At 41.5% G+C, this 22652-nt stretch overlaps 1 protein-coding gene across 1 annotated transcript in view; it reads right to left on the minus strand.

The window, feature by feature from the left end:
- LOC117517176 (actin-binding LIM protein 3-like) overlaps nucleotides 1-22652 on the minus strand; it is a 276212-nt gene that overhangs the window by 50854 nt on the left and 202706 nt on the right. Inside the window, exon 14 of the mRNA XM_034178105.1 lies at nucleotides 11045-11179. Coding sequence (XP_034033996.1) covers nucleotides 11045-11179 — 135 coding nt within the window. The remainder of the gene's footprint in view (nucleotides 1-11044; nucleotides 11180-22652) is intronic.

A 22652-nucleotide genomic window follows, 5' to 3' on the forward strand; every position in this document is an offset into this window, starting at 1 on the left:
GATTTTTGCAAATTTATTACAATAAAAAAGCGAAATCACATGTATGTAAGTATTCACAGCCTTTGCCATGAAGCTCAGAACTGAGCTCAGGTGCATCCTGTTTCCACTGATCATCCTTCAGATGCTTCTACAGCTTAATTGGAGTCCACATGAGGTAAATTCAGTTGATTGGACATGATTTAGAAAGACACACACCTGTCTACATATAAGGTCCCACAGTTGGCATTGCACGTCAGAGTACAAACCAAGCATAAAGTCAAAGGAATTGTCTGTAGACCTCTGAGAGAGGATTGTCTCGAGGCACAAATCTGGTGAAGGATACAGAAACATTTCTGCTGTTTTGAAGGTCCCAATGAGCACAGTGGCCTCATCATCTATAAATCGAAGAAGTTTGGATCCACCAGGACTCTTCTAGAGCTGCCCGCCCATCTAAACTAAGCAATTGGGGGAGAAGGGCCTTCGTCAGAGAGGTGGCCAAGAACTCGATGGTCACTCTGTCAGAGCTCCAGCATTCCTCTGTGGAGAGAGGAGAACCTCCTAGAAGGAAAGCCATCTCTAAAGCAATCCACCAATCACGCCTGTATGGTAGAGTGGCCAGACGGAAGCCACTCCTTAGTAAAAGGCACATGGCAGCCCACCTGGGGTTTGCCAAAAGGCACCTGAAGGACTCTCAGACCATGAGAAACAAAATTTTCTGGTCTGATGAGACAAAGATTGAACTCTTTGGCATGAATGCCAGGGGTCATGTTTGGAGGAAACCACGCACCATCCCTACAGTGAAGCATGGTGGTGGCAGCATCATGGGAGATGTTTTTCAGTGGCAGGAACTGGGGGACTAGTCAGGACTGAGGGGAAGATGAATGCAGCAATGTACAGAGATCCTGGGTGAAAACCTGCTCCAGAGCGCTCTTGACCTCAGACTGGGTTGACGGTTCATCTTTCAGCAGGACAACGACCCTAAGCACACAGACAAGATATCAAAGGAGTGGCTTCAGGACAACTCTGTGAATGCTCTTGAGTGGTTCAGACAGAGCCCAGTCCTGAATCCGACTGAACATCTGTGGAGAGATCTAAAAATGGCTGTGCACTGACGCTGTCCAACCTGATGGAGCTTGAGAGGTGCTGCAAAGAGGAATGGGTAAAACATCCCAAAGATAGGTTCAGCAAGCTTGTGGTATCATATTCAAGAAGACCTGAGGCTGTAATTACCGCCAAAGGTGCATCAAGAAAGTATTCAGCAAAGGCCGTGAATACTTATGTACATGTGATTCCTCAGCTTTTATTTTTAATAAATTTGCAAAAATGTATTTAAAAATCTTTTTTCATGTTTTCTTTATGGGGTGTTGTGAGTAGAATTTTGAGAGCAAAATGCATTTACTCCATTTTGGAATAAGGCTGTAACATAAAATGTGGAAAAGGGAAGCGCTGTATACTTTCCAGATGCACTGTGGGACTGACCTTAACTGAAGTCCAGCTGAATGCCTACTGCCCCCCCCCCCCATCAGTATAATCACAGATAAGACTCAGCATACCACTCTTTGTGTGACCCTCACTCTATTCCACTTCCACTCTCACTGACCCTGATTTACCTCTTGGCTTCACCTCGTACATCTTCTCTGAACAGCTCCAAATTGCTTTCACTCCTTACTCCCCCTCTCTGCATTTCTCTCGCTCACTTTTGCACAGTATTTCATTCACTTTCTCTCACTTGCCTCCATATCTCCTCTTATAGCACACTCTCCTTTTTTTCCATTTGACCTTCACCTAAACACACTCTTTTCTTCTTTAGTTCTCGCTTTCCTTGTATTTTTCAGCATCATTCCACCTTTGCCTGCTCCGTACATGTCCTGAATGCAATGAGGAAACTGATCAATGGGGGAGTTAATTTAGAAGGTGCGACTTTATCCACTGTGCACATACTCAGCCGTAGCTACACACAACTGCACCACTTCTGGTTAAAATGACTGGGTTCATTCTTTAACCTCTGATCTCATCACCACAATGCCCTGATCAAATTCAAAGTCTCATCTCAGCTGCCACACAGTCTTACAGCAACATGTTAGAGCCTATTTTATACAAATCGGACTGCAATAAACCATTATTTTTTATAGTGCAGTTATTTGGTAAAATTAATGATATAATCATAAAACACAGCAAAAAAGATGCCAATTACATTTTCCCAGATCATTCGACCATAACCAGCAATCCATAACTCAATGATATACAATTTACAGTCATTTATATCAACAGATAGCAGATTCATATCATTCACAGTTGAACCATTTTCCCTGACAAATTAAACTAAATGAACAAATACTGAAATTGATTTAAATACTTTTTCTCAGGCTTTGGAAAGGCCTACACATCTACCCTGTAAAAGGCAGTGAGTGAATAGATAGCAGACAGATAACTAGATTGACGGGTCCATCCCCTCCTGTCATTCAACACTTTAACCACAGGATATGCGCGATGCAAAGATTATCACATTATACAAGAAAAACGGTGACTGTAATAACTACAGCGGAATATCACTTCTCAGCATTGTTGGCAAGGTGTCTGCTTGCGTCCTCCTGAACCAACCTGGTCTCACAACAAGTCGTGCTTCAGCAGCACGAAATATACATTAATCTATTGGTTTGTGATATTGTGACGAAAAGCGCCTCATTTTTGTCACAGCAGCACAAATTAATTCTCATTCATTCCATGATGGCAGCATGAAATTAAAAGTGAAGGGGGGTCGGGGTGGTTATGGAAGGAGTAGTATTAGGTTATGGTTAAGGTTAGGGTTGGGGGTGGGAGTAGGGTTAGGAATAGTGAGTTAAAAAAAGCTCCGCCAAGAAAATTTGACTCATGTCGTCACGGAAGCACGAAAAAAAAAAAAACGTGAGACTGGGCTGCCTGGACAGACTCCAAAGGTTAGCAGAGTGTGTTTACCCTGAGTCGCAGTATGGGTTCTGGGCCCAGTGATCCACAGTGGACACAATTTTCTCTCTCTACACCATCTTCAAGAGAAGTGCAGAGAGAAACATTCATTGCTTTCATCGACCTCACAAAGGTATTTGACTTGGTCAGTAGGGCTGGTCTGTTCCAGATCCTTCTGATGATTTGATATTCACCAAAGAAGCACAGCATGATCAAGTTTCATGATGGCATGAAAGAAACAGTCCAATATGACAGCAGCACATCAGAATCCTTCAGTATTTCTAGCGGAGTCAAACAAGGATCTGCCATCGCCCCAACTCTATTTGGCATGTTCTTCTCCGTGCTACTCGCCCATGCTTTTGGGTCCTCAGCTGAAGGAGTCCAACTTCACGCCAGGTCCAATGGACGATTGTTCAATGTTGCGCGTCTTCATGCCAGGACTAAAATATGCAAAATACTCATCAGTGCCCTACTGTTTGCAGATGACGCTGCAGTGGCAGGTCATACTGAACAACACTGCCAGCACCTGATTGATCAATTTGTTGAGGCTTGCAAATTTCAATTCATTTCCAATTTAATTTCATTTATATAGCAACAAATCACAACAAAGCTGCCTCACAGTGCTTCACATGAGTAAGGTCTAACCTTGCCAACCCCTAGAGCAAGCACACAGACAACAGCGGTAAGAAAAGACTTCACACTTAGCATAAACTTAAGAAGACCAATGTATTGGCAGAGAACGTAGATGCACCACCACCCATAAGCATGAACCACTAAGTCCTGGAAGTCGTCCACCAATTCACCTACCTAGGATCCACGGTTACAGGTGGTACTCTTTCCCTGGAGGCTGAACAGTTGAGAAGTATATTTGAAAAGCTGTATCTACATTCTCATGACTAACATTACGTGTGGAAAAACAAGAAACTCTCCATCAAGACTAAAGCAGCTGTGTACAATGATTGCGCTATCAGCATCCTCCTATATGGCAGTGAGACCTGGACAACATATGCGAACCATGAGAAGAAAGTGAACATTTTTCACCTGCAATGTCTCCGCTGCATCCTTGGTATTTCCTGGAAGAATAGAATACCTAATTCCGATGCCCCGTCCCAAGCTGGCCTTCAATGTACATCCTACTCAGGCAACACAGGTGACACTGGCTTTGACATGTACACTGCATGGAGAATGGGCACATCCCAAAGGATATCCTCTGTGGTGAACTGGCCTCTGGGAAAAGGCCTGTAGGTCGTCCACAACTGTGCTACATAGATGTCTGTAAATAAGAAAGCTCTGGACATCGACATCAAGTACTGGAGGAATCAACCACAAAACCGTGCCAGGTGCAGAAGTGTCATGAAGAAAGGCTGAATGAAGGGGGAAGAAAAACTGGCAAGGCAAGCTGAGGGGAAGTGTTCCAGTAGGAAGAGGGAAGATACCCATCAACCCAGAAATGATCTTCAGATGTGCCAAGTGTGGAAGAATTTGTCTGTCACATATCGGCCTGACCAGCCACAGCAGAAGATGCACTAAGTACACTGAGGCAACAACAAGAGTGCAACACCATAGTCGACCATGACTGATGGAGACCTACTAATAAATAAATAAATACAAAATTAAAAACAAAACCAAATAAAAAAATCAAAAACTTGGCTGAGGATGTGGAAGTGTGGGTTGAGCTGCTTGGTCTGCTGCAACCATGACCTGGACCCGGATAAGCGACAGAAAATGAATAAATGAATGAAAAAAAAAACAAAAATACTCAATCAATTAATAAATCAATCACACGGCAAAACACTACATTGTAATTAGAATTTTGGGTGTCTAAAACCTAATACCTTTACAGAGTCCTCGATGATAAAATATTTGACTGTTTTATGTTATGCAACAGTCCATGAAAGTGCTCAGAAAAATGTGCTGAGATGTCAGCATGACTCATGAGATGGCTGTGCCTGTTTGTTGCACTACAAGCTACCAAAACAAATAGAAAGCCCATTCAATGCTGTTGATAAATTAAATGTATAAGTACTTTTCTCTAATTAAGGAGCAAGTGCATTGTATGCTACCATGACTCCACACGGGGTTGTGCTCATAATGATGGGAAATGATGCAAAGCACAGTGGTTTCAATTTCACATAATGTGAAGTAAATGAGGTAAATCAACCCTACAATCAAATAAAACTGCCCAAAAATGCTTTCCGTAGTGAAAAATACAGAGAACATACTTACAGCCATCAAGGGAGCCGTTTCCAAAACTGTTCAACTGTTCCTTGCTATTACAGTGAGAATTGCGTGGGCTCCCCCACTGCTCATTGTCGTGACAACCTGACCGCGCCTTCATCTCCTCCTTCAGGATCATCCTGCCAATCCCCTGAAGTGAGGAAGAGAGGCAGAGTGAAAGCAGAAAAACAGGGAGGAGGAATCATTTCAGAAAAGAAAAGATGAGTGAAGGGGCCTTAGAAGATGAACAGGGGAGATTTGGGAGCAATTGAGATAAAATGTGTTGGTGGATACAAGAGATGATGCGATGGAGCAAAAGGAAACGATGACGGTGTGCACAGATAGTGAGCACCAAGTTGAAATAAAACAAAGATCAAACATAAAGGATCTAAAACTGTCATCGATCAGTGTCTTTTCTTATACCCTTTATATTGTGATTCCATCCATCCTCCTGCCCTCCAGATGAAAACCTCCTCACCCTGGAGCCTGGAGAGATCAAGAAATTGGAGGTTAAAAAAGTGAAGAAGCAGTAAAAAGAAAAGACATAGACAATAATTCATCTGCTTCGCCAAGACCAACCTTGAACTTCTGCAAGGTCTTGGCAGGGTATAATTTCCAGCAGCGAGTACTGCAGGAGTTCTCACATACACTATTTTCAGAGCCTCTGACTGTCAGGTGGCCAAAATTAGAATTGAAATGCTCCCAATGTTCAACATGTCCAAGGTGTGTGTGAGGTAACCATGTGCAGCATGATTTACCCTGACATACAAAACTCTTTGTCAAGACATCGCACACACAAGGTTTCAGAGTCGCTGCTTCTCAGTGGGTGTAGTTACAATTGGACCACACTCAGTGTTGAAGTTGTCCGAATGACAAAGTCTTTGATGAGATATTACATACATGATGTGTCCAAGGCTGGGCCCACTGGATGCTACAATTAGAATCAAAATACTACCAACATTAAACTCGTTCAAGTTCTTAGTGAGGTGACCTTGTGTACCAACTTTCACCTTGATAGGTGATGTCTTTATGAAGTTATTGTGTACACAATGTTTCAGAAATGCTCTCCCCCTGGTGCTTACAATATTAATCAAAACACATCCAAAGCTAAACTTGTCTGAGAGCTTTGTGAGGTGACTTTGTGAACCAGGAGTTGCTTTGATACAAGACGTCTTTGTCAAGATATTGTATATAGTTGTGCTCAAAAGTTTTTGTATCACCAGTTATCCATCTTCATGATGGAGTGGTATAGAAGAGGACTGTCTTAAAAAGAAGACCTGAAAGTTTAGCTACAAATTGCCAGAAGGTACATCTGAGGTGCAAGCCTGGATGTGATCTGTTTTGGTGAAAGAAAATCCTTCTCTGCTCTACTCCACTATGAAGCTAAGAGTAGTGATGCAAAATGCAAAGCTTGCACTGTGCACAATTTCTCCAATCACAGCCACATAAGCCCATAACTTCTCCTGGGTTGTCTGGGTGTCTTGATGGCTTTCCTCACTCTTCTCCTTCTTGCACAGTCACTCAGTTTTTGAGAACTGTCTACTCCATGCAGATTTACCATAGAGTGCCATACTGTTTGCATTTCTTTGTAATTAATGTAAATAAAGTCCAAAACATATTCAGTGGCAGCTTTACCATCAGAGGGCCTCGTCCACAACTACCACAAAAGACTCCAAGCTGTCACTGATGTTAAAGGGGGCAATATTTAGTATTAAGAACAGGGGTATGTAAATTTTGGATCAGGTTCATTTGGGTACTTCTCTTGTCATTTTGATTTAAAAAGAGGAAACACAGTTGTTTGACAATAAATGGCTTCACCCAACCACCAGCTATGAGTGAAAAAAAGGTTTTTGTGTTGTCATTCATATTCTCTTAAAAATGGCCCAAAAAAAAACCCCCACAAAAATTCTGCCAGGGTATGGAAACTTTTGAGCACAACTGTAGGTTTCTGAGACTCTTCTGAGATTCTTAGTGAGGTGACCTTGTGGACCAAGATATACAAATTGATATACAAATTTTACAAGATAATTTGCACACAAGGTTTCTAAGACACAGGCCCCTGTTGGCTGTAATTGGAACTGACATGTGCCTAATGTAATACTTGTGACTTCTGCACCCAGGTTCTCCTTGACAGATTAAGTCTTTGACAAGATATTGTGAACACAAGGTGTCAGAGACTCTTTCCCCTGTTGATGTTAAGTAGAATTTAAACACACCAAACCTGTCCAAGACCTCAGTGAGGTGATCTTGTGTACCAACTTTGACTTTGATACACAAAGTCTTTGTGAGGATATTGTGTGCACATAGGCTACACAGAAACAGACACAGACAAAGAGTCAGACACCTGCTCTGCTTTTGGTGACACAGACAAAACGCCAGCATGTTGCCATTTGTGGCATTGTGGGCTTCATTGATAATTGGCAAAGCTTCTGGGGAAAACCTGGTCTTGTTAGGAGAGACGGCATCCATCCCACTTTAGAGGGAGCAGCTCTCATTTCTAGAAATCTGGCCAATTTTTTGGGATCCTCCAAACTGTGACTGTCTAGCGCTGGGACCAGGAGGCAGAGCTGTGGTCTTATACACCTCTGCAGCTTCTCTCCCCTGCCATCCCCCTATTACCCCATCCCCGTAGAGACGGTGCCTGCTCCCAGACCACCAATAACTAGCAAAAATCTATTTAAGCATAAAAATTCAAAAAGAAAAATAATATAGCACCTTCAATTGCACCACAGACTAAAACAGTTAAATGTGGTCTATTAAACATTAGGTCTCTTTCTTCTAAGTCCTGTTGGTAAATGATATAATAATTGATCAACGTATTGATTTATTCTGCCTAACAGAAACTTGGTTACAGCAGGATGAATATGTTAGTTTAAATGAGTCAACACCCCCGAGTCACACTAACTGTCAGAATGCTCGTAGCACGGGCCGGGGCGGAGGATTAGCAGCAATCTTCCATTCCAGCTTATTAATTAATCAAAAACCTAGACAGAGCTTTAATTCATTTGAAAGCTTGTCTCTTAGTCTTGTCCATCCAAATTGGAAGTCCCAAAAAACAGTTTTATTTGTTATTATCTATCGTCCACCTGGTCGTTACTGTGAGTTTCTCTGTGAATTTTCAGACCTTTTGTCTGACTTAGTGCTTAGCTCAGATAAGATAATTATAGTGGGCGATTTTAACATCCACACAGATGCTGAGAATGACAGCCTCAACACTGCATTTAATCTATTATTAGACTCTATCGGCTTTGCTCAAAAAGTAAATGAGTCCACCCACCACTTTAATCATATTTTAGATTGTTCTGACTTATGGTATGGAAATAGAAGACTTAACAGTATTCCCTGAAAACTCCCTTTTGTCTGATCATTTTTTAAAACATTTACATTTACCCTGATGGACTACCCTGCAGTGGGGAATAAGTTTCATTACACTAGAAGTCTTTCAGAAAGCGCTGTAACTAGGTTTAAGGATATGATTCCTTCTTTATGTTCTCTAATGTCATATACCAACACAGAGCAGAGTAGCTACCTAAACTCTGTAAGGGAGTTAGAGTATCTTGTCAATAGTTTTACATCCTCATTGAAGACAACTTTGGATGCTGTAGCCTCTGAAAAAGAGAGCTTTAAATCAGAAGTGTCTGACTCCGTGGTATAACTCACAAACTCGTAGCTTAAAGCAGATAACCGTAAGTTGGAGAGGAAATGGCGTCTCACTAATTTAGAAGATCTTCACTTAGCCTGGAAAAAGAGTTTGTTGCTCTATAAGAAAGCCCTTCGTGAAGCTAGGACATCTTTCTACTCATCACTAATTGAAGAAAATAAGAACAACCCCAGGTTTTTTCAGCACTGTAGCCAGGCTGACAAGAGTCAGAGCTCTATTGAGCTGAGTATTCCATTAACTTTAACTAGTAATGACTTCATGACTTTCTTTGCTAACAAAATTTTGACTATTAGAGAAAAAATTACTCATAACCATCCCAAAGATGTATCGTTATCTTTGGCTGCTTTCAGTGATGCCGGTATTTGGTTAGACTCTTTCTCTCCGATTGTCTGAGTTATTTTCATTAGTTACTTCATCCAAACCATCAACATGCTTATTAGACCCCATTCCTGCCAGGCTGCTCAAGGAAGTCCTACCATTATTTAATGCTTCAATCTTAAATATGATCAATCTATCTTTGTTAGTTGGTTATGTACCACAGGCCTTTAAGGTGGCAGTAATTAAACCATTACTTAAAAAGCCATCACTTGACCCAGCTATCTTAGCTAATTATAGGCCAATCTCCAACCTTCCTTTTCTCTCAAAGATTCTTGAGAGGGTAGTTGTAAAACAGCTAACTGATCACCTGCAGAGGAATGGTCTATTTGAAGAGTTTCAGTCAGGTTTTAGAATTCATCATAGTACAGAAACAGCATTAGTGAAGGTTACAAATGATCTTCTTATGGCTTCGGACAGTGGACTTATCTCTGTGCTTGTTCTGTTGGACCTCAGTGCTGCTTTTGATACTGTTGACCATAAAATTTTATTACAGAGATTAGAGCATGTCATAGGTATTAAAGGCATTGCGCTGCGGTGGTTTGAATCATATTTGTCTAATAGATTACAGTTGTTCATGTAAATGGGGAATCTTCTTCACAGACTAAAGTTAATTATGGAGTTCCACAAGGTTCTGTGCTAGGACCAATTTTATTCACTTTATACATGCTTCCCTTGGGCAGTATTATTAGACGGTATGGCTTAAATTTTCATTGTTACGCAGATGATACCCAGCTTTATCTATCCATGAAGCCAGAGGATACGCACCAATTAGCTAAACTGCAGGATTGTCTTACAGACATAAAGACATGGATGACCTCTAATTTCCTGCTTTTAAACTCAGATAAAACTGAAGTTATTGTACTTGGCCCCACAAATCTTAGAAGCATGGTGTCTAACCAGATCGTTACTCTGGATGGCATTTCCCTGATCTCTAGTAATACTGTGAGAAATCTTGGAGTTATTTTTGATCAGGATATGTCATTCAAAGCGCATATTAAACAAATATGTAGGACTGCCTTTTTGCATTTACGCAATATCTCTAAAATCAGAAAGGTCTTGTCTCAGAGTGATGCTGAAAGACTAATTCATGCATTTATTTCCTCTAGGCTGGACTATTGTAATTCATTATTATCAGGTTGTCCTAAAAGTTCCCTAAAAAGCCTTCAGTTGGTTCAGAATGCTGCAGCTAGAGTACTGACGGGGACTAGCAGGAGAGAGCATATCTCACCCGTGTGGCCTCCCTTCATTGGCTTCCTGTTAATGCTAGAATAGAATTTAAAATTCTTCTTACTTATAAGGTTTTGAATAATCAGGTCCCATCTTATCTTAGGGACCTCGTAGTACCATATTACCCCATTAGAGCGCTTCGCTCTCAGACTGCGGGCTTACTTGTAGTTCCTAGGGTTTGTAGGAGTGGAATGGGAGGCAGAGCCTTCAGCTTTCTGGCTCCTCTCCTGTGGAACCAGCTCCCAATTCGGATCAGGGAGACAGATACCCTCTCTGCTTTTAAGATTAGGCTTAAAACTTTCCTTTTCGCTAAGGCTTATAGTTAGGGCTGGATCGGGTGACCCTGGACCATCCCTTGGTTATGTTGCTTTAGACGTAGACTGTGTTTCATAATTATTGTATGGCCTTGCCTTGCAATGTGGAGCACCTTGGGGCAACTGTTTGTTGTGATTTGGCGCTATACAAGAAAAAAGTTGATTGATTGATTGATTTGTGCACTTAATGAACAATTAGCTTCCAGTAATGTGTGTGTGACATCTACAGCACTGTATAAAGGTTTTAGGTAGCCTAAACGTTTGACAAAGGTGCCTAAAATATTTGTATGTGTGGAAAACTGCTGCATGTATGAGAGGGACAGACCTTTTGGTGAACCAGTGTACGGGTAGTAGTTGGATTCAGGGTGGTAGATGTTGTTACAGTTGGATGAAGATAGTTGGCTTGAGTTGACAAGGTTGCCATTCTTACTCTTACACGCTGTTGGTGATGCACAGATATCTAACAGAGAAATCACAGAATGGATTTATGAACACAAATTACGAACACTAGGGGACCTATCTTGACAAGCTACACCACATGGTCTAAAGCACACAACGCAGTTGCATTTGAAGCATGTTCAACTCCACTTTGGTTTTTACACAACACAAAATCCGACTGCAGAGTCAGGCGTGCATTTAGTCTGTTAACCCTCTGGGGCTGACGTCATCGTATACGACAGCTGGGACCAAGCTTTACTAAATTATAAATAACTTTTTAATGATATGAGATAGAAACATACTTTTTTTGCTGAAAAGTTAACTCCCCGGACTTTCAATCCACCATTGGCCATCTTTGAACTCCTCATAGAAGCTGTGTGATGATGTGTGCAATGCGAGTGTCCAATCGGAATTGGTTCACCGTCACATGGTTTTCCAAAATCCAATCGTAGGGCAGATTTACCTCATGTGATAAACCAAAGATCGTTTTCAGAAATGATATCTTACTAGTTGGCCCGTTTGAATAGCCCCCTAACGCCTCCAATGTGCCCTGCGCCATTACGCACAGCGAAAGTGGGATAAGATGGAGAGCCTCGCATGACAATCTCACGTGCTCAAACAAAGAGTAACTATCAGGATTGCTCCACTAATTTGCATTTGAATGTTACTGGATTACTCTGTGGCTCTCTCCCTCTGGCGTAAAGCACTGTTTACCACATCAATGAGTTGAGGGAGAGGGGCCGCTCCTCAGAGTGTAAAGCCCCTTTCACACCAGGGTTGCTCCCAGTTGCGTCGTGCGGCGTTATGACGACGTGGCGTGGAAGCAACCTGGTGCCGAGACGATGCAGCTCGGTGCCACAACAGCGCGAGGGGCGCAAACAAAAATTAAACATGTTTAATTTTTTTTGCGTCCTCTGTTCGATGCAGCATTAAGTGGTTTCAGTGCACGTCAGAGCAACAGGACGGTACTCAGCGTGACTGGAAGCCACACCCTCACAAGACAACGTTAGTCAGTGCCAATTTTATGATGAGCTGCAGCTCCTTCTCTGTGTGGAGCTGTCTGGTGAAGAGAGGCACTGTGAAGCAGCTGCAGCTTCTTCTCTCACAAATGTGTTTAAATAAAATCTATAAAAGTCCTGCTCACAGACTGATTGCCAGAGACATCCAGTAAAAAGTCCGGACATCTCCAGTCCACTCACGGACGATTTGTTCATGCTCGCACATGTGAACAATTAAAAGAAAGAAAAAAAAACTGTCTGGTTGCAGGCAGTTAGTTCCTTGTTCTCCCCTCAAACTTTCTCATCACTGTTAAAAAAAGGGCAAAAAAAGGACATATGTCCTGCTCACAGACTGATTGCCAGAGATAGGATATGTCCACATCAACTATAACTCCAGACATCTCCAGATTTACTCACGGACGGTTCGTTCGTGCGCACGCACGCATCTTGTGGTCACAGGAGGAAAGATAAACTATAACAGAAGTCAGACCGCAGACCTGCAGCTCAGCACAAGAACAAATATAAACTAGAAGAGAAGTCAGAGTGCACAGTCTGGCTGCAGCCAAACTGTGCACTCTGACTTCTCTGCGCAGAGAACCTGCAGGCTGCGTTCTCACCTCCTCTCTGCCCCCTGCTGTGCGCACCTGACGCAGAAATTCCTGCGTCATCATAACACAACAGGAAGCAACTGGGAGCGGCCCCGGTGTGAAAGGGGCTTAAGGAACCAGTGTGAAATGAAAGCTGCTTGCAGAGTCGGACAGAAGACTCAAAAACACATTAAAAATAGAAATTTGTGATATGACCTTTGTGTAATAGCAGAGAGAAATTGCTTTGAGTTGAAGACAAACAAAACGCATAGACCATTTTGTATATATTGTTCAAAATGTGCATTTGTTTATTGTTTTAACTTTTTTGTTGTACAGTCTTTCACGCAAGACCTCAAATTACCTTTATAAAGTGTCAAAACAGTTGTTTATTATAGTTTGCTGTGTGTTTTGAATAAATGTGTGTGGAAAATTATTTTCCGCTTTACTTTTTCCTTTGTTATTTCTGATTGTAAACCTTTATTACACTTATAAAACACAACAAAAGCATATATATTATGAAAGAACAGGTTGTCCTGAAAAAAAGAGACATAAAACTTGATTGTGGGATGCAGGGAGAGCTGTTAACAGCAATAATAAAACATTTATGCCAGGCAAGTGAACTGTCCAAAAAATGCCCTTGGACCCCAGAAGGTTAATTAATCATGTGTGTGTTTTGGGTGTAACAGGAATAAAATGTTGTTACCTGTCATTCCTTTCAGAAGCTAGGTGGGTTAGAACCTGGCATATTCTTATTTAGATGGTTAGGCGTTTCTCACAAAAATTCAGATTAAATGCTTTCATGTGACATTTTCTAGTTTTCCAATATAGTTTACACACTCACTCACCTTCAACCAATTAAGGGTCACAGGGAGCCTCTCCCAGCAGTCATGGGCTCGAGGCAGGGTGCAACCTGGACAGGACGTCAGTCCGTGACAGGGCCAAATACAGACAAACAAACACATTCACACCCACACGCACACCTACTGACAATTTAAAGTTTCCAATCCATCTAACCTGCATGTTGTTGGATGTGGGAGAAAGCCGAAGCACCCAGAGGGAACCCATGCAAACATGGGGAGAACATGCAAAATCCACACAGAAAGGCCACAGGCGGGAATCGATCCCATGACTTTCTTCCTGAGAGGCAACAGTGCTAACTACCATACTGCCCCCAATAGAATTTACTTGTATTTTATTTTTAAAGTTATAGTTTGTTGGTTTTGTGTCATCTAGTGGTGAGGTTATAGATTGTACTATGCTGTTTCTCATCATGAGGTTGTTTCCCTTCATGTTTTCGCTTCTTTGATGCCGGGGATTCACGCTTCCTTGTCTTCTCTTGTAATAAGCAACATATATGATCCTCTAGTTCACAAAAATGAGGGTTCCAAACTTGTTAGCCTGCAATAACAACTAGAGACCAGCATAGCTGCAAACTGTGAAAGGTGGAATAAGTACTACATCTCTTTTGGAGTACTACATCAACATGGCCGTGCAACAAGCAGCCTCCACGAGAGGACCTACTCCCATGTATATATGAAGGGCTCAGTCTCAGCTCATAAATATACACATTGATGGCAAAATATTGTTACATTTAAGGTCATTTAATATCAACTGTTACACTGGAGGAAACTAATGGAAACAACATTCTTCAAAAAAAAAAAAGGTTTTGGATTTTTGTAACTGCGATTTGCATGTGTGTGTGTCTTTTTGAGGAGAAACACGATGGATCAAGTGGTGTGTTTACTTACACAGAAAAGAGGGCACAGCAAGAGAGAGAGAGAGGGAGAGGGAGGAGGAGAAACATCAAAACCAAGGGAAGAGAGAATGGAAAAGAGGTCACAGAAAAATGTGCTGGTTTATGATGCACAAGTCTCACCAAGCAATCGCATTTGTAAAGATTATGTTCTGGCAACAAAGTTAGCAAATGTAGTTACATCGTGAAAAATGCATTCATTAACAGAGAACTGTTTAAGATGTGCAGAATGTCCGAATGTTTAGATATTTGGAGCAACTTCTCAAGATTTTAAATGGACTTTTAAGAGTGGTTTGTTTTTTATTAGATATCAGAGACAGAGAGAAATGAAAGGAAAGATCAGTGAATAAGCACAATATGGTTGTCTCAGTTATTCATCGTATAAAATTAGTCAAATTTATATGCTGACAGGTTTAACAAACAAATACATAAATTCTTTTTTCATGTAATAATATATAGAACATATGCCATGCAACTGCCTGATTAAGGTTAATCCCCACTGCAAACTTTTTACTACGGTTGTGCTCAAACGTTTACACCCTGGCAGAATTTTTGTTTTTTTGGCCATTTTTCAAAGAATATGAATGATAACAAGAAAAACATAGACGGGAGAAGGATTTTCTTTCATCAAAACAGATCAAATCTAAGCTTGCATCTAAGATGTACCTTCGGGCAAATTGTAGCTAAACTTTCAGGTCTTCTTTTTAAGAAAATTCCTCAGTGGCAGCTTTACCATCAGAGAGCCTCGTCCACAACCCAAAAGACTCTAAGCTGTCACTGATGTTAAAGGGGGCAATACACGGTATTAAGAACAGGGGTATGTAAACTTTTGATCAGGGTCATTTGGGTAGTTTCTGTTGTCATTATGATTTAAAGAGAGCAAACACAGTTGTTGACAATAAATGGCTTCACCCAACCACTAACCATGAGTGAAAAAAAGTTTTTGCTATCATTCATATTCTCTGAAAAATGGCCAAAAAAGCAAAAAATTCTGCCAAGGTATGTAAATGTTTGAGCACAAATGTACATTAAACAGAAGTGCACTGCAGAGAGAGAGAGAGAGAGAGAGAGAGAGAAACTAAATCATTTGTTTTTTTGGTTGCACTTGATAATATGTGGAACTGGTGCCATGATTGTTTCCTCCTAAAATTTGCACATGCATCATTTTCAAAGACAACCCCCTCCCCCCTAAAAAAACAGGTCCAAAGGACTTCCATGGTTCATTCTATGTGGATTTTGGGGGTTGCCTCCAGGTGCTCCGGCTTCCTCTCACACAAAGACATGCAGGTTCAGTGAATTGGTGACTCTAAACGTAATGTAGGTCTATGTGCAAGTGTGAATGAGTCAATCTGTCTATAAGTGGCCCTGCAATAGACTTGCATCCTGTCCAGGGTGTACCCTGCCTCAAGTCCTATGACTGCTGGGATAGACACTAGCAGCCCTGAGACCCTTGATTGGACAAAGTGGGTATAGAAAAGGGAGGATGGATGGAATATCCAAAGGCATCTTGCAAGAGAAAAAACAGTGTCCTAATCCGAGTGGTCAGTGGTGCTGATTAGATGTAGGATGAGGGGACTCGTGAGCATTTTGCATGAAAAGCCATATAGAATAACAGCAGTAGTGTTTCATGCTTTGCTTTCATAGACACCTCAGTTGCCTTCATGCATGCATCCAAATATAAGCACCGACACCAATGAAAAGTCACAGTAACAACTTAATAACTGCAATTATTTTTAACAGTAAAGATTTGCTAAATGCATAACGCGACTTGGGTGGCACGATGGATTAGTGGTTAGCACTGCTGCCTCACAACAACATAGAGCAGCAGCCCAGAGCATTTTGGTCAAACGAATGAGGTACCAATATCCGAGGTCAGATCTTGTACTATGTGTTATACGACATGCAGAAATGAATGTCTGCCGGGGACCCCTGCTGCGACTGACCCCTAGGACCCCAAATAGGGGGTCAAAAAATGCGCTGGATCAAACAAAGGAGGTACCACAAAATACAGATGTAGTCTGAACCGGCATAGTACACAGTCATTGAAACAGCCCTTGCCAGACATTTTGCCCTCTGCAAGTGGGGTGCCAGACACCCCTAAAGGGGTCCCAGAATTTGGGCTTGGTTAAACATTCAAGGTACCACATGAAACCATGTTTGTATGAATCTTCATTATGTACTAAATGTATAATGAGCAACGCCAGACAAAATTTCTGCTGCATTGGCCCTGCCAGACACCCGCAAAAATGAACCCTTTTTCTGCCAATGGTAAAATTTGGCTAGATTAAACTTCAAAAGTACCACAAAAAAGCTGCACCAAATGAATATAATATTTAGATTGTCCATTGCCTGACATTTTGTCCTCTGCATTGGGATGCCAGACCACCCCTAAAAGAGTCCTAAAATAAAGGCTTGGTTAAACATTGAAGGTATCGCATCAAATCAACTTCTGTTGCAAGGTTCTGTGTTGCATTGGCCACTCCAGACACCCCCAAAATTGAACCTTTTTTTCTGGTATTTGCCACCAACAGATGATACCACAACCCTTTGATACCTAATTTCTGCATGTCATATAACACAAAGTACAAGATCCTGACCTCAGATATTGGTACCTCGTTTGTTTGACCAAAATGCTCTAGGCTGCCGACCTAACAAGGTCCTGTGCTCACTTCCCATCTGGTCCTTTCTGTGTGAAGTGTCCATGTTCGTGTGGGTTTCCTCCTGGTGTTCAAGCTTCCTCCTGCTTCCAAAGACATGCAGGTTAGATCAATAAGAAACTCCAAACTGACTGTGAACATGACTGTGCAACTTGATATAAAATGATTAGAAGTGATGAATATAATAAATGAAAGTTTGGGCACCCCTGATGATTTCCATGATTTTCCTTTATAAATCATTGGTTGTTTGGATCAGCAATTTCAGTTAAATATATCATATAGCAGACAAACAGTGATATTTGAGAAGTGAAATGAAGTTTATAGGATTTACAGAAAGTGCAAAAATTCTTTAAACAAAATTAGGCAGGTGCATACATTTGGGCACCCCAACAGGACAAAAATATGTCAATATTTAGTAGATCCTCCTTTTGCAGAAATAACAGCCTCTAAACGCTTCCAATGAGAGTCTGGATTCTGGATGAAGGTATTTTGGACTATTCTACTTTGTAACACATCTCCAGTTCAGTCAGGTTTGTTGGTTTCTGAGCATGGACAGCAAGCTTAAAATCACACCACAGATTTCAGTAATATTCAGGTCTGGGGACTGAGATGGCCATTCCAGAACGTTGTATTTGTTCCTCTGCATGAATGCCTTAGTAGATTTGAGCAGTGTTTAGGGTTGTTGTCTTGTTTTAAGATCCAGCACTGGTGCAACTTCAACTTTGTCACTGATTCATGAACATTGTTCTCAAGAATCTGCTGATATTGACTGGAATCCATGTGACCCTCAACTTTAACAAGATTCCCAGTGCCTGCACTGGCCACACAGCACACAGCATGATGGAACCACCTCCAAATTTTACTATAGGTAGCAAGTGTTTTTCTTGCAATGCTGTGTTCTTTTTCAGCCATGCATACCGCCCCTTGTTATGTCCAAATAACTCAATTTTAGTTTCGTCAGTCCACAGCACCTTATTTCAAAATGAAGCTGGCTTGTCCAAATGTGTTTTAGCATACCTCAAGCGACTCTGGTTGTGGTGTGTACGCAGAAAAGGATTCCTCTGCATTACAGCATCTCCTTGTGCAAAGTGTGTTGTATAGTTGGACGAAGCACAGAGACACTCTCTGCCGCAAGATTATGTTGTAGGTCTTTGGAGGCAGGTCTGTGGGTTGACTATGACTGTTCTCACCATCCTTCGCTTCAGCTTATCTAAGATTTTTCTTGGACTGCCACTTCAGGCCTTAACTAGTACTGGCCTGTGGTCTTCCATTTCTCACTAGGTTCCTCACAGTGGAAACTGACAGCTGAAATCTCTGAGATAGCTTTTTGTATCCTTCCCCTAAACCATGATGTTGAACAATCTTTGTTTTCAGGTCATTTGAGAGTTGTTTAGAGGGTCCCATGTTGCCACTCATTAGAAGAGACGCAAAGAGGAAAACATTTGTAAATGGTCACCTTAAATACCCTTTCTCAGGATTGGATTCACCTGTGTAAGGAGGTCAATAGTCAAGGAGCTTACCAAACCAGTTTTGTGTTCCAATAATTAGTGCTAAATGTATTCAAATCAAAATGACAAGGGTGCCCAAATTTATGCACCTGCCCAATTTTGTTTAAATTGTTGCACACTTTCTGGAAATACTAAAAACTTCATTTCACTTCTCAAATATGAGTGTGTTCATCTGCTATATGATATATTTAACTGAAATTTCTGATCTAGGACAACCAATGATTTATAAAGGAAAATCATGAAAATTATCAGAGGTGCCCCAAACTTTAGCATACAACTGTAATACATTGCATGCCCAGGCTATAAAAAGAGGGGGGGGGGGGGGGGGTGGCACAACTGTCAGCACTTTGTAGCACAGTGTAAATTACTGAGAAGTGTTTCTGAGGAACTGTAAGTCTGCCTGACCCGCCGCCTGAGTTCTAATGGATAAACTGTAAGTCCCGATTATCTGGTGCTGCTTTTTAATTCAGCTCTTAAATTTAATAGTACATTCTGTCAGTTCTGCTTCTCCCTTTTTCTGTGGGGTTGGTACAGAAGCTATGATATGGATCTGCATGTTGATTTGACACAGGTTTCAGTGGTAGGCACAGCTAACCAAAAAGTTAGCTTCATTAACAGATAATCAGCAAACTGAAAAGTTATCTTGTATAAAGCTAAACCGACAAACCACCCAAAAAGTATTCGGAAGCTACAGCTAACAGATAACTTCCAGTATTGTCTCCGGTACACTTGCAACTACAAACAAGCTGATCTTGAGTTTAAACACCATATTCTTTCTGAATATGGCAGCACGTGGACACGCAGTGGCTCCTCTCACTCCCAACACAATGGTGTTTTCATGTTTTTTATGTTTACAAACAGTGTGTGTCTGTTCATCACCGTACTCGTCGCGCCCTCACATCTCAAGGCGCACTTATTCCCGGGAGTTTCTGCTCGACATCTGCAGAAATACGGACAAAATCACAGACTTAACTTCAGCGGACGTGGAAAAGCTACGTGAGGACAGTTTACGCCAGAGGCCCTTCAATCCCCGACCGCCACTCCTGCATCCAGCCCACAGTGGAGGTGCCACGGGCGGGACCCGAGGAAGCAGAAGAAGGGTAAGCGTGGACGTATCCGGGCTAGGTTAGCCGCCAGACTTTACCGGCCGGCTATCCCTTCCATCACCCTGGCCAACGTACACTCGCTGGACAATAAACTGGACCATATTCGTTTACTTCGGACATCTTCCAAGACTGTGGGTGAGTGCTGTGTCCTTGTTTTTGTGGAAACATGGCTCAATGACAGCGTCCCGGACCATGCTATCCAGCTAGCATGGCTAACATGCTACCATCTGTGCTGTTTGTTGTGCATGTATAGCATATTTGACAATAAAGCTGACTTTGACTTGGTAGCATCTAAGGCCACCACAGACCCAAACAATGAGTCAGCACTTCTGTCTTTGAACGCCCTGCCCACTGCTGGAAGCTCCTGTTTACTACATAACTTCCAGCAAAGAAGCAGTTGAGAGGCGCAGTGAAGCTCAACTCTCTACCCAATAACAGTGTTGCCGTGAGGCAGAGGTCTTGGAAAATAAAGCAGTGCTGACTTATGGTTTGATTTATGAATAAAATTAATACCGATAGAATAACTCCATTAATGTCAATTCTGTAATTTGTTAAACTATAACATATATCTTTTAATGTTGAATAATGCACTATTTCTGAAGGTCTGTAACAAACATAGACAAATAACAAAGGGATTATGGGTAAGATGTGCCTCCACTAACACCGATTGGTTGACTCATTCATTCCAGGTAAAAACCAACACGTTAATGTGAGGTGTGTGTTGGTGTTTACATATAAATATATATGTAAACACCAATTTTTATTTGAAAAAAAAGCATTTGCAAAAAAAAAAAAAAAAAAGCCAAGGTGTAATTAGATAACCATCTCATATAAACGGTGTCAAAATAAACAGAACGATGCCATCTACTGGTGCCCAGACACTCAGTACTTAGGGCGAATACTGCCATGAACACTACTGGCCAGTAGATGGCAGTAGAGAACATGAAAACTTGCCAAAACAAAATTCCAGATAATCCGTGTCTGCTACGTTTAAGATGCATGGAATTTAATAAACGCAAACTGAATTTCAGACATCCTGTATATATTACTCTGGAACAAAGACGACAGACAGCGTTTGACATAAGCAGGACTCTAATAGCAAACAGGAATCAATTGTAATGATTCCAATTGAAAATAATGGAGAAGCAACCTGGCTTCTCCTGGCATTTTTACATAAAACAAACACAATAACACGTCTATAAACGCAGAGAATATATTCACGAGAGTTTTGGGCACAACATACAAAGAGTTTAATGCTGTTGTCCATGTGGAGCCTGATCAGAGCGTCTCAAATGCATTTCTTCTGTCGTGAATGTACTGAGATTACCCATAATGCACCTGACACAGCATGTCCACACTAAAACCTTCAAAATTAGTGCATTACTTTAAATTAGACCTGCACTGAAATAAATGTGGTCAGATTTCAGAAAGAAATAGCTGATATGTATTTATAAGACCCTTGTGAATGCAGTAAAGTAAATCTGTAAGACCAAATTTGTAATTCAGTGGAGAAATCCTCATTTAAAAATGACAAATTTGCAGCTAAAATTTAGCCCTCTGTGAAAACAGTTTGTATAGCCGTATCATTTCCATGACGTCAGGGACAAGACGACGTGCTCCCGCCTTTAGTCCAATCCCGCATTGAAATTGATTTTATCTGTTAGTAATGTTACTTATACACGTCCTGGTTTCAACATCCAAAAGTAAGCTGCAATGAATGTGAGACACAGCTCTGCTTGCTCAGATCCGGGGATCAGATCAGCAATGACATCGACAGCGGGCGCCATTCTTCCTCTCCCGCTCTTTGCCTCCGCTGCGCTTATTAAGTCTGCGGGCTCGTTAACGAGCTCGTTAACCGCCGACGTGGGCCACTCACACCGCCCGTGTCTGCTTTGCAGCCGGTGTTGTGCCAGATTCAGCGCACAACACCGGCATCACCTCTCTGTCTACTGAATGGAGCTGCAGCACACTTGGCACAAGTCCTGAGATTACGCTCGCTGTTTTAATGCGAAGCGGCCGGTACACCTGTTGCTGCAAGGACAGACTTCTTGCGGCAAATCCACAGCACCGCACGTCTCGGCAATCGGAGCCCCAGAGCTCCATGGACGCTGAGAGAGGTTTATATATTTTTAATGACTGGGATTCTTTGCGGTCTCGCCTCCATATCCCGCGATGGTACCGGAGGCGAAAGACAGTAGATTTTCATTGCGACACCACTCAATCAAACGGGCGTATGAAAAAGTCCCCCAAAATAATTTTCAAGCACAAATAAAAGAAATGTGTACTCACCAAACGTGCCGCAAGACTATGAAGTTTTAAAAAAAGTAGATCCTTCCATATAAGACAAGAAAAAGGTGCAGATGCAAACTGACGTAAATCCACAAATTACAGTTGGCACGCAATGCATGCTGGGAGAGAGGGTCTTCTCCGTGACGTCTTGGCAGCGTCCATGATGAGAGGGACAGTTTTGCGGAGGGCTAAATGTTAGCTGTAAATTTGTCATTTTTAAATGAAGATTTCTCCATTGAATGACAGATCTGGGCTTCCAGATTTACTTTACTACATTCAGAAGGATCTTATGTGTAAATGTAAGTCATTTTTTGGTCCAAAGATCTGACTGCATTTATTTCAATGCAGGTCTACTTTAAAACTAAAATATATATCTGATATTTTCAGTTTATAAAACTTCAGACGTGACATTAATTTAAATAACTTGTCCGAAATTAGTTTGGTTAAAATTTTAACCACAAGTTAAAACTATATGCCTCTAGATGACTTGGGTGATATTGCCAGCATACTAGTATGGAGTCAAAAGAAATTAGCTTTTTTTTTTTCTTTTCTTATCTTTTCTGTGACCAGTTCTCCTTTGCCTGCAGAGGATAGAGC

The sequence above is a fragment of the Thalassophryne amazonica genome, chromosome 9, assembly GCF_902500255.1.
Source record: "Thalassophryne amazonica chromosome 9, fThaAma1.1, whole genome shotgun sequence".
NCBI classification, from domain to species: Eukaryota; Metazoa; Chordata; class Actinopteri; order Batrachoidiformes; family Batrachoididae; genus Thalassophryne; species Thalassophryne amazonica.